Source organism: Trachurus japonicus, chromosome 3 (assembly GCF_045865225.1).
Source record: "Trachurus japonicus isolate A0001 chromosome 3, Traja_1.0".
NCBI lineage: Eukaryota > Metazoa > Chordata > Actinopteri > Carangiformes > Carangidae > Trachurus > Trachurus japonicus.
The window spans coordinates 12,277,191-12,290,217 of record NC_140909.1 but is presented as its reverse complement, the minus strand read 5'-3'; the positions used below and the strand labels follow the sequence as shown (position 1 = coordinate 12,290,217).

The 13,027-nt window shown below is 40.7% G+C and overlaps 1 protein-coding gene across 2 annotated transcripts; it reads left to right on the top strand.

Moving 5' to 3' along the window:
• Window positions 1–1,103: 1,103 nt before the first annotated feature.
• Window positions 1,104–10,665, top strand: LOC146989663 (transcriptional repressor CTCF-like). 2 transcript variants are annotated; one of them, XM_085762216.1, is made up of 13 exons: window positions 1,104–1,254; window positions 3,118–3,396; window positions 3,811–3,993; window positions 4,106–4,472; window positions 4,571–4,741; window positions 5,379–5,512; window positions 5,613–5,733; window positions 5,836–5,985; window positions 6,158–6,318; window positions 7,472–7,654; window positions 7,747–7,882; window positions 8,583–8,729; window positions 9,467–10,665. In XM_085762216.1, exons 2-13 carry the CDS (start codon window positions 3,133–3,135, stop codon window positions 9,733–9,735), a joined length of 2,286 nt encoding a protein of 761 aa, XP_085618342.1. In that variant the 5' UTR covers window positions 1,104–1,254; window positions 3,118–3,132; the 3' UTR covers window positions 9,736–10,665. The 2 variants fall into 2 exon arrangements, with proteins under 2 accessions (XP_085618342.1, XP_085618334.1); XM_085762208.1 differs by lacking the exons at window positions 1,104–1,254; window positions 8,583–8,729; window positions 9,467–10,665 and adding an exon at window positions 1,330–1,421 and having other exon boundaries at window positions 7,747–7,935.
• The last annotated feature ends 2,362 nt before the right edge of the window (window positions 10,666–13,027 follow it).

Genomic DNA, 13,027 nt, shown 5'->3' with positions numbered 1-13,027 from the left:
ACAACATGTTTAATATCTTGAGTTGAGTGACTCTGGGTTGTTGGTTGGAGGTGTGTGTGTGTGTGTGTGTGTGTGTGTGTATGTATAAGAATATACATATAAACATATAGGTTATAAAATATTTCAAACTTGGAGCACATATTTAATGTTTTCACAGTTTTTCTGTTGCAAGAGGTAGGTCTCTAGATAGTGTTTTAATGTAGGACTCCATCTCCTCTTTAAAGGTACAAAAAGGCTAAATTTTTAACACCCTACTTTTATGAATATAAAACTTGGCCAGTAATATGACAAGATTAGAAAGAAAAAGATAGGAGGTCTAATTTTCTGTCATAGTTTGTAAAACCAAATAACAAAGTAGGCTACAAAAGTCCAATATAAAACGACAGATGCTTTGCCATAGATTGTTTGTGTGTTCACTAGTTCAATGCTGCGTTCGAGACAACTCAGAACTCGGATTTTCCGACCTCCTATTTGAAAAAGTGCAATTTGAACGCCACTTCATGTCGGAGCTCCCACTGGGGAAAAGTCCGAGAAACAAATATACCCCGACTTGACGTAACACAACAATCTGCAACCCGTCAATGGTGAAATATCGATTAAAAATGCAATTTAATGCCAAAAAAAACTGTAAAACGTTCTTTGATTTGTGTCCTTTGTTATGTTTTAATGCCTTAGCTACGTGAAGCACTTTGAATGCAAAGTTTGTCCTGGCCCGCCATGTTTTTGTTTATTCAGGTCGTGGTGGTGCGTCTCTTTCAGTCTTTGTTTTGAATGCTTTGAAGTCTGAACTCGGGGTTTTCAACTGGGAGATTCAGAGTTACGAGTTGTCTCGAACGCAGCATATAAGGAAGACGGTCTCTGGGTGCAAAAAGTCACAAAAAAGTGTCTCTCTCTCATTAGTAATCGGATCACTGATCTGTCAGTTGCATCGATCTCCCCCCCTCGTCATGTTTCCACGCCCACTGCTTCAATTCAAATCTGGCGCCCATCAACCCCCACACAGCTGCGTCTCCTCCGCCACTCCCTCCCTTCCTCCCTTCCTTCCTCTCACTCCCCTCAGTGCCGCTGGGTTCACGCAGCCGTGTTAGCGCCGCTTCGCAGCCGCCATTTTGTGTTAGGCCCACTCTGGTAAAGCGGGAGAAAACTATTAGCCCCGACACTTGGCGCCTACGGCCGACTACAGCGGGGCTGAGCAGACCAGACGGAGACACGGAGCTTCGAGTCGGATATAAGGGAGAGAAGAAGCTTTCAGGAGTAAGTAAAGTCGGTTTTTTGCCCCCGAACACGGTGAGGTTTTTGTAGGATCCGTCGCCGGCCTCTAGGTGTCACGGTCGGGCTGAGCGGCCAGGCGGCGGCGGCTGGCGGGGGGTGTTTGTCTCCCTCTATCGTTATCCAAAATGCACTAAATCAGTCCATAAACCGTATGTCCCTGTTTCAGTCGAGTGTTTTGGCGATTTTTTAGGCGGATATTTTGCGATATTTACACAGAGATGGAGGTTATTAGTCAGTGTTTCTGTTTTAAGTTTGTTCAGGCCTGACGTCCATCTTCTCGTGCCCTTTGTTTCCTGTTTTTAGACGCTCGCGCCTCCCGAGTTCACACTAGTTTAACTAGTTTGTATCGATTTTAACTACAAATACTTTATAAAACTGATCGATTCTAAATGCACAACAACACAGGACGAAAATAGTAAATGTTGCATAAAATAGGTGAACAAACGACAATCCGAACCGAGGATTGACTGATTGATTGATCGAGTGTGTGATATCTATTATTGGCAAACAGATGAACCTCATCAACGCAGATTAATACATACAGCAGCATATTTCCAGTTCATTTTCAAAACGTTTACCTCGTTATACTATCATAAAAGTGAGTAAAAGTACTCGGCTTACTACAGTTTGAGGGACTTGAATTTCCTGTGTTGTGCGACTTTAAGCTGCAGTAACTTAACGTGGACGAGCTACTGTACCTGTGATTAAACTGTAAATATCTGACAGCTGCTGTTTCCAACTCATTTTGGTATTTTTAAAATAATGTACAACGCCAAGTCGAGTTGATAGACAGTCAATCCGTGATAAACGATTAATCATTTTGCTATTTCTTTAGGTTACTAAGGTTAATAATATTTAGGAGTTTAACCTTCTCAGATGTGAGGCCTTCCTGCTTTTCAGTTTTGTCAGACAACTACCAATGTTGTCTTTAGTTTTTTTAATCAATTGGTCGATTGTTTCACTAATTGATGATTAGTGATGATTCCACATATAGATTTTAATTATTTATTTTTTAAATCTACTGATTAACTAAGATTAGAAACAATCACTAGGCACAAGCACATTGAACTCATGCTAAACACATTATTGTAGTAAATGTTCTGTGTTTTCCCACCAAAGACCAGGTTCATTACATCCCTTATTCACTATGGGGCATGATATACTTTAATGTTTTCTGTGGTACAGTAACAGGCAGTTATTTTAGTAACCTGAGCACTATATAACATCTCTAATACAGCCCAGCCCAACTGATTAGTTTACAGTATTCAATGGCTAAGTCAAGAAATGCAAAACTCATCGATGACTTTTTAAATGATCCATGAAAAGGTTAATTAAAATAACAAAGTAACTTGACCCTGGTTGAATGGGGCTCGGGTCAATGGTAATGCAGTTTTTAATTGGCGCTCGCAGCATTCGAAGAACTGTGAATGATCCACCCACATCTGTGTGGCTTGATATCATTAGGAGAAGTGAAGAGAAACATCATTTTCTGTCTGTGTTGTATTTATTCCTCTGAGATGATGCATTTTTGTCCATCAATTTATTTTTAACCCTTAATTTTAAATCTTCAATAGCAGATATTTCCATTAAATCTTTTAATATAATTTTTTGGCAGACACTGAAGAGCAGGTCTCTCAATATATTTGTAGTAATAAAAAAAGAAATTACGTTTAACTAGTTTCCCAGACTCTTTGATCTGTGATTGTGGGACTGGCCCATTTAACATGGGTTAAATTTAAAAGTGGTATTTCATTTCTTTGTGCACACAGATTGAAAACCATGTCAATAATAATAATAAATTGATTCTTGCCTGCTTTTTGATCAATTTGATCTGCTTCATTAAAGAGCGCTGGTTGGCCCATGGCCATGGAGGGCGATGTTGTTTCCATGGAGACCACTCAGACCGATCAGCTGGCTGCAGACGGGAAGGTCCTGCCAGAGGGCGGAGAGGCCATGATGGAAGGGACGGCCATGGCCGCCCAGGGGGAGGTGGTCGGTAACATGGAGATGATGGTGATGGACGCTCTCGACCCGACTCTGCTCCAGATGAAGACAGAGGTGTTGGAGGGAGGCGGCACGGTGACCGTTACCGGTGGAGACGAGGGTCAGATCATCACGCTCCAGGTTGGTACAGATTCAACTAGTGTTGGTTTATCAGTTTAAAGAGGAAAGAGGAAGCATGCCGGATTTTTAGCTGAACTATTTGACTATTTTTACCTTGAACAGCTTTGGAGTAGGGCTGTCCCGATTAATCGACCTAATCGATTACGCCAACAATCAGAGCCTCCGACCCGGTGTCCCAGCTCTTGTCTCTGCAGCACCGCAACACAAACGTGCCCCGTAACCTGTAATCTCTTGTTTATGACAGATAAGACTACACAAATATACACATCGTATATAATATATAATGTTATGTACCGCTCTGTTGATTGCTTTCTCGCCGGCTTCGTTGTAAACAAATGCACATGGCCGAGAGGAGGGTTAGCAAAACAGTGGAAAAGCGACCTTTAAGATGACAGGATGCATTGTGCTTTGTAGGTGGTGAATATGGAGGAGCAGGCCGGAGCAGCGTTAGGCCTCGGTCAGCTCCAGCTGGTTCAGGTCCCAGTCACAACAGCGACTGTCGAGGGCCTCCAGGCCACATATGTGGATGCATCGACTGGTAACAAGGACTCAGAGCCGGTTATCTGTCACACTCTTCCTCTGCCCGAGGGCTTCCAGGTGAGAAACAACACCGCTGTTTTCCAAGCTCCGTCTTTGCAAACTCTTTTCTTTTTTTGGGGGGGAAAGATCCTGTTGCTATAAGAAGAGTTTGTGACATTTTTCTTCTTAGGTGGTAAAAGTCGGGGCCAACGGAGAAGTGGAGACCGTGGAGCATGAGGAGCTTCAGGCAGCTCACGACGAGCTTCAGGGGACGAGAGGAGAGGGCGAAGACGGGGCTGCTGAGGGCGAAGCTGCCGTGGCGCAGGAAGAAGTACCAGAATGGACCAAGGACCCGGACTACCAGCCCATCACCGGCATCCGTAAAGGAAAGAAAGGAAAGAAGAGCCGCCTGCGCTACGGAGAGGGCGACCGTGACATGGATGTTTCCGTGTACGACTTTGAAGAAGAGCAGCAGGAAGGGCTGCTGTCAGAGGTGAACGCTGAGAAGGTCGTGGGCAACATGAAGCCACCGAAACCCACCAAGATCAAGAAGAAAGGTTCGACTTCCACTAGAAAGTTACCTAAGACACCTGGAAAAGTTGTAGGTTTGCAGAGCTTTAAATGGACCCGTTTCTCTCCTTCTCTTTGTGTCTAGGTGTGAAGAAGACTTTCCAGTGTGAGCTCTGTAGCTACACCTGTCCGAGGCGCTCCAACCTGGACCGGCACATGAAGAGCCACACTGACGAGAGACCACATAAATGCCACTTGTGTGGACGGGCCTTCAGGACGGTCACACTGCTGAGAAACCACCTGAACACACACACAGGTAATCCAAAAATGTGCCACAATAACATTTTAGTGTAGTTTTTTTTTACTTGGATGCACCATAAACTGTCCTCTGCACTTTACACCACAACTGCACGTTACCACAACATGTCGCAGCCCAACAATGTGTCTTATTTATTTTATGGGCTCTTAGGTTATTTACTATCAATTATTATTCTGTTCTTAATACATACATAAATGTTTTATCTATTTGAACCTACACCCACACAAAGCAGAATACTGACATTGTTATTTATTTATTTTATCTACCCACACATTAATTTTCTGCTTGTGCGTCAGTGTCTTGAGTGCAATGTTTTTCTTTGTTGTTTTTTCTTGCCAGAGCCAAAGAAATGTTTCCATCTCATGTAAGATGAATGGATAATAAAGTTTTTCCGAGTTCTGAGATTACACTGGTCCTGAGAAACACTTTTTATTATTTTGTATTTTTAACACATTGAGCAAAAAATAAAGAATCTGAATCAAATGAACTGGTTAACTTAAGACATTAGACTTTCCTGTCGGAGCTGGCGAGCTAGACGGTGTACAACTGCTGCTGGTCTGTGTTTTTGCTTTCTAATCTTTACCTAATGCAGGCAGGTCATTTAATTCTGATTTTGCTTTTTTGTTTTTTCCAGGCACTCGGCCTCATAAATGCCAAGATTGTGACATGGCATTTGTGACCAGTGGCGAGTTGGTGCGTCATCGTCGCTACAAACACACACACGAGAAACCCTTCAAGTGCTCCATGTGTGACTATTGCAGTGTGGAGGTAAATGATCTCTACCCATCTAACTTTTTGTCCTTTTTTTTTCACGTGATGGCCTGGTTTTTAAAAAAAATTTAAAACATGTTTCTGTGTCTCTTCCCAGGTGAGCAAGTTGAAAAGACACATCCGCTCTCACACAGGAGAGCGACCCTTCCAGTGCAGCCTGTGCAGCTACGCCAGCAGAGACACGTACAAACTGAAGAGACACATGAGGACACATTCGGGTGAGATATTTGTATTTTCCAGTAGGTGAAACAGAGTTCGTCTCCACATTGAGAAGAGAAGCTCACTCACTATTTGTCTCTTTTTTTTTCTTTTTTTTACAGGTGAGAAGCCGTACGAGTGCTACATCTGCCACGCTCGCTTCACGCAGAGTGGCACCATGAAGATGCACATCCTGCAGAAACACACGGAGAACGTGGCTAAATTCCACTGCCCGCACTGTGATACAGTCATCGCACGCAAGAGTGACCTTGGTGAGTTACCTGTCACCATTTCTACTTGTGTGGATGTGTGAGGGAGGCCGGTTCTAGGTCATTCGACTGTCTGAAACTTACCAGGTACTGAATACCTGCGTTTCCATACAATGGGACTGTGCAGCATTTGTCTGACTGTTTTTTGTGTTTTTTCTATTTTTTCTATTTTAAGGCGTTCACTTGCGAAAGCAGCACTCATTTCTCGAGACGGGGAAGAAATGCCGTTACTGTGATGCAGTGTTTCATGAGCGCTACGCTCTCATCCAACATCAGAAGACACACAAGAATGAGAAACGTTTCAAGTGCGAGCAGTGCGACTACTGCTGCAGACAGGTTTGTGTACAGTGTTGGGGAGTAACAAATTACATGTAACGACATTAGGGGTGTGTCCAAAAAATTGATCCATCAATTAATATCGATTTTCTATTTAAGAAATTCGATATTGATTCAAAATTATGTGAATCAATCTTTTCAAGTTGTCACGTTTCCCACATTAATCTTGAGTGACGAGCGAGAAGTAGATGCTACAGTAGCCTACTCTTTTGAATAATTTGGTGTCCACACATGATTGTGTGATAAAATATGGGCTGACTTACAAAACAGGAACTCTGGGAACATAAAATACCCCTCCTTGAATCAATATTGATATTTAATCTAATCAAATCGGAACCTTGTGAATCGGAATTGAATCGATTCAGGAAATCATTGACGATACCCAGCCCTAAACGGCATAACGTAATTTAATTACAAAATTTACATACGGTAATTGTAATCCGTTACATTACTGGGGGGAAATGGGGAAATGTGTAATTAAATTACAGTTCCATTGGAAATTTCCATGATTGCAATTTTAGTCACATTTGAAAAATTGCTGCAAAAGCTCGGATTGATCAAATGGTGTCAAATAGTGTCAACATCCTCCTCCCAAAGCCTCAAGCTGGATACTGACGTTTTGATTGGCTCACTCTCTCTCTGGTTGTTAAAGTCTAGATGCAAATTCTCGCTTATTTTTCTTCATTTGTCTCAACCCTAACCTACGGTGTCCACAGCTCTATTTCAAATATGTTGGGAGGCAAACACTTCTTGTCTTTAACCCAACTGCATAACAGATGTGAAATGTTAGACACAAATGTGTCATGATTTTTATTCACATTTATATTTCAAGTTTAACAGGGCGCAAGCGCTGATTTCATTTGCCTAAATTACACTGACTGCTGTGAAAGTTTACATGCAGATATGTGATGATGGTGATGAGGATGATCTTGTGGAGTTTATTATTATATTCTCTTTAATTCAAACTTAAGACAAGTAATCTAATGCAATTAGTTACATTACTTTGAGGTAATAATTAAAATAGTTGCACTGCTATTACATTTTCAACAGGGTAACTTGTAATTGTAACCAACTACCAAAGCATGTAGCACATACAGTGATAATCATTTTATTTCACCATGAATAACGGCCTAACTTATCTCTTATGCTACAGGAACGCCACATGGTAATGCACAAGCGCACACACACGGGGGAGAAGCCGTTTGCTTGCAGCCAGTGTGAGAAAACCTTCCGGCAGAAGCAGCTCCTGGACATGCACTTCAAGCGCTACCATGACCCCAACTTCGTCCCCACCGCCTTCGTCTGCAGCAAGTGCAGCAAGACGTTCACCCGCAGGGTAGGACTGCGCTCTGACACTATATCATCTGTTAGAACTAATATTTTTACTTCATGTTACTGAACTATGGCTGTTGTTTGTGCGCCTCACAGAACACCATGCTGCGTCACACCGACACCTGCACGGGTGAAATCACTGCAGATGAAAACGGAACCCCGACTCCGAAAAAAGGCCGTCGCGGTCGGAAGAGGAAGATGCAGGCCAGGACGGACGATGACGATGACACAGGTGTGACCTTGATTCAGTGCATTCATAGCAAAACCTTTAAGTTTGTGTAGCAGCCTCTCTCCACGGTACATCAAAATATTCTCTATAGTTCAGAGACCATCGCAGTTTATAAAGTAGGTATGAAAAGTTAAAATTAATTATAATAATAGAATAGTTTTGATGTTTGTTTGAAATATTCAGTGCAATATTTGGCTTCATGTAAACATCACAGTCCTCGTGACACAATTTAGCTTTTATTTCTGTTTTTTTGTTTCTGATTCTTCAAATGAAAACGGCATTGATAGTTGAAAGTCGTTTTAATCCTGCTATGTACTAGGGATGCACCATTGCAGCTTTTTCAGTCCCAGTGCCGATACCGACACCTGGGCTCAGCGCATCGGCCAAATTAATAAACTGTATAAACTTTGCCATGTGGAAGAGCGTCAGGCCAACTTCAATATTTACTTTGTTAAACGTTGTTGCTCTGTGTTTGTTGTCCACCTGGTGGCTGCACATAGATCAGCGTCATGAATCATTATCCGATACTGACTAAATAGCTTGATCAGGTATCTGGGCCGATATCCGATCTTAACATTGGATCATTGACTGTAAATTTGCCCTTGTGACCTTTTTGTTTGATGTTCATCTCTTATGAAGATGTGGTAATGTTGAGTTAGTGCCAACAATGTGAATTCATGCCTTATACTTGTTTAATTTGTAGAGGGCGACCTGGATGACATCGAGGAGGAAGACGAGCTGCTCGCTGAGATTGAGGTGGAACAGGCTCCATCAGTCGTCCCTATCCCGGCCCCCGTGGAGCCGCCAGTTAAGAGGAAACGTGGACGTCCCCCAAAGAACAAACCAGACAGTACGTCACACTAATGCACTGATGATTTCGAATTTTGAAGTGTTATCACTACTGCACAGTTAAACTATCAAGTCAAATGTATGGGTTCTTTTAAACCACTATACCAGTATGGAAAAGTACATTTGTATTTTACAAAAAAAAAAAGGTTTATTTATCACCGGAAGACAGCAAGGCAACAAAAACACTACCGCCTCGTGTTAGGTTTACAGTAATACAGGGTTCCTACGCAAGTATGGAAAGTATGGAAAAGTATGGAATTTGATTTTATACATTTCCAGGTCTGGAAAAGAATGGAAAATGGAAATTATTGTATGGAAATATATTTATCTTAATACTTATCTGGTTTGGTCTTATCTGAAGTTATCTAGGTTAATTATTTTTGTATGTGCTATTGTATATCTATAGCTACAATCTCCTGGAAATGATTTGGTTACATAATGGCATACACATTCAGAATAATGAAAACAAATGATTAATCGCATGATTTTTTTTTAATATAATGCACAACTATTTACTCAAATATCACAAATTATTTGAATTTTTTTTACCGAGAAGTCTGGAAATTAGGGTCTGGAAAAAGTATGGAATTTGGAAATTTCAATTGTGTAGGAACCCTGGTAATACATACTTTACTTTCCGTTTTAGTTTACAGGAAAGTACTATCAGCTCTCTTTTCATACAAGTCCTATATTTGCACTTTATGGTAATGGATTTTTACCTGAAACTCTCCCAAACAGCGGCCGCTATCATCCGTGTCGAAGACGAGGTCACCGGAGAAGTGGACGACATCATCGTGAAGAAGGAGGTCGGAGCCGACGAGGACGACGGCGACGAGGACGCTGCGGAGGAGGTGGTGGTCGGCGGCGGCGTCGAGTCGACCATTCAGATGGAGGAGCTGTCGACCCAGGACGAGACGGCACAGGAGGCGGAGGCGCAGCTGTCTGCCGCCGCGCCACCTAACGGAGACCTGACCCCCGAGATGATCCTCAGCATGATGGACCGGTGATGGATGTGAACCTGTAAACACACACACACACACACATCCTTGACCACGTCTTCATTTTAATTATTGGCATTTAGGATAACAAACACTTGCGTCCTGCACAGAAACAAAACATCACTGTTGTAATTTAAGATTTGATTGATTTATAATCATGTTATCGATAAAAGATTTGGATGAAATGAAAAGATTTTTAATAAGGATTTACCTACCAAAAATGCATAACGTTACATTTGAGATTGAAGTGGCTGTAATTGACTGTAGAAGTGTCTTGTTTTTGTTGCCTTATTTATTTCATGACTGTGTTATGCAGCGTCGACATTGTATCTACATAACAAAATCTCAAAATCGCCAATACTGTATAATGACAAAATCTAGACAGTTTGTGGAATTTAACTTTACTTTTTATTCTTTTCTTTCAAAGTCCTTTGTTTTTATTTGTTTTATAATTATTGGTAAGTGCATACTTGTGTACCAATGGGTGTATTTAAAAAGATAGACGGTCGATTTCCTCACTGAAGAGCTCTGTGCGCCTCTCAGTTTATACATAAAGCTGCTTGTTGTAAAAGTGAAGATGAAAATTGGCTTTTACAGAGCAGAGGAAAGTAAAACAAGTGAGTATAAACTCACATTGAAAATTATGTTATTAACCTTCATGCAGAAACAAAGGGACGACCTTCAGGAAGATGACACTGCCGTTAATCACAGCCACTTCAATATTTGAAAAATATTTTGAATATTTGTATTTTTTCTTTTTGGTTTATTTTTCTGTGGTTAGTAAATCACTTTTTAAGCCTATTCTAGTTTTTAAAAGCTTGATAGATGCTTATCTTACGCTACTTTTCTTCCTACTGTAACACTCTTAGATGATGCATATGTACTAAACATTGTCTCTGATAAGTGCAAAGAATGAACGTTGTTTCGCTCCCTCGTGTAGCCATTCCACTTTGGGTTGATGTTTTCCTTTTGTACCACTGGCAATGCAATGCTACTTTAGCAGCTTGAATGACATTTTATTAACTGTGTGGCAGATGAGAACAGATGTATGACTGTAAAACCAATAAAAAAAACAAAAAAATATTAGACAGTGAAACTGCATTTTTTTTTTAAAGTTAAGTTTCTGCAGCTGTAATAATTTCAACCATGGATATTTAAAATCAATTTGGTTTGATTGAGCAGCTAACACGGATTACCGTAATTAAAACAACAAAAACAAATCACTGTTGATCCAAATTAAGTGTGAAAAGGCTGTGTTTTCAAATGTCAAGTGTATTTTTGCTTGCATATTTTTATTAAAGGGAAGAGTTGATATTAAGATCTTCATCTCTTTGTATGTCCAAATAGGCGCCACAGGGATGTACTGTGGGTTATCACATTTAAAACTGGAGCACAAGATCCTTTTTAACTGGGATTCAACTGAGAAAACAAAACAAAACGTCTTATTCAACAACACTGAGTCAGCTTTGGCTCTTCTACACCACCATGGGTTGTAATTAATTGTACCACTGTAAAGTGAGTCGGATTTTCCACAGCTCTCGTATGGACCCTGTACAAGTAACACCCAAGTGCAAATGGTGACACACGGCAGCTTCACACCTCCATGCAGCCTCTGTTATTAGTTTTAAAGGATGCTGTTCGTGTGGCATCGGCAGTGACACTGGTCGTATTAAATGGTTACACATCTCTGCTAACTAGTACATGCAGCCAAAATACTGTAACAAGTTATGTAGAAAATGTACTTCAATCATATACATGTTCTAATAACCATTTTGTGAGAGCTTCAATCTTTCAGCCAGTTGTCAAACTTGTCACGGATGAGAAGCTGAAATTTGGGGAAATGTGTGGTAAATTTGCAAATGATGTTTAAAATAGATTTCAGTTCCCTGTGAACCACTAACTAATCCTCTCAGCTCTAATTTTACACAACGATGTGTAATGTAATACACAAGAAAGCATGTATCATAGTGTTTCATGAGTAAAGCCCTAGGTACTCTGCTTACTAAATGAGTGGGTTATCGATCATCCCAACACAAACATTGAGACTGGATGTGGAAGCTTGTTTCCAGTGACCTCTCTGGTAGTTTTAGGTCTATTTGAATCACAGAAAGTCCTCCTCATCAGCTGTTAGTCATCTTTGAAGTTACTCGCTCCCCCTTTATTTATCCTGGTGAGTCTGGTCATGCAATAGTTGAACAAATCCCTGCAATGTAAAAAGCTAAAGGAAACTTAAAATAGGATATGACTAACAGGTGACCGACCGATCCCCCCTATTCTTGCACATTATTTAATGTCAACAACCGAGTTGTAAAAACTTATTGTCATTGATTATAAAAGCATAAAGGGACATTTAACTGCCTTCACATCTACAGTGGCATGCAAAGGTTTGGGCACCCCTGGTCAAATTTTCTGTTAATGTGAACAGTTAAGCAAGTCAGTGGAAGATGAAATTATCTCCAAAAGCCATAAAGTTAAACATAAAACACTCTTTTGCAATATTTTAAGCACTATTGGTGTATTATTTTTGTTTTCTACATTTTTATAGAGTGAAAAGGGGGAAACAAAGCAGCAGCCTGCAAAAGAATGAGGAAAACCCAGGAGACTTTGACCAAGGTATCAGACAAGATATTTAGATTTAGATATTTACAAGCTGTGATAAGTTTTCAAGGGGGGGGGGGGGCGGGGGGGACAGCTACTATGCTGTGGGCCCTTTTCCTTTTCTGTCATTTTGAAAATGTAGAAGATTAAAAATATATATATATACCGTTTAAGATGTAAAAGGAATGTGTCATTCTTGATTTCGTCTTCCACTTTTGACCAAGGATGCCCAAACTTTTGCACGCCACTGGATCAATTCCAGACAAAAAAAAACAAAAACACCACGTCTAAACTTGTCAAATCTTTACTAATTTATCTTTAACAAGATTAACACTTGATTTGTGAGACATAGCCTGTTTTATGTGTAAAAATAAATAAATAAAATAATCGGTTATCTGTATTATAGGTTGAGTTTCCCTACTTCAGCATCGTCCGTTAACGTTACATCGGCTGAAGCCCGTTATGTTTTAGCAGTTAGCTAGAACGCAGTGACCAACGGTTATATGAAGAAGAGGGACCGTTCCATTTGGATTCTTCTGAAGAACGTTGGTAACGTTCGGTGACGTAGTGACAGGACCGTCACCGCACTGACATGTTTTCTCTGTGTTGCTCCCCAAACCCATAAAAACAACGACGTGACTGTAAACCGTGAAGTTAAGTTTTGGACAGGTATTAAACTAACATTAACATGGATGATTAAGAC

Coding starts and splice junctions, on each gene's coding strand:
- LOC146989663 (XM_085762216.1), top strand. CDS start 3,133: ATGGCCATGGAGGGCGATGTTGTTTCCATGGAGACCACTCAGACCGAT. Junction 3,397..3,810: donor GTCAGATCATCACGCTCCAG/GTTGGTACAGAT, acceptor TGTGCTTTGTAG/GTGGTGAATATGGAGGAGCA. Junction 5,986..6,157: donor CGCACGCAAGAGTGACCTTG/GTGAGTTACCTG, acceptor TTCTATTTTAAG/GCGTTCACTTGCGAAAGCAG.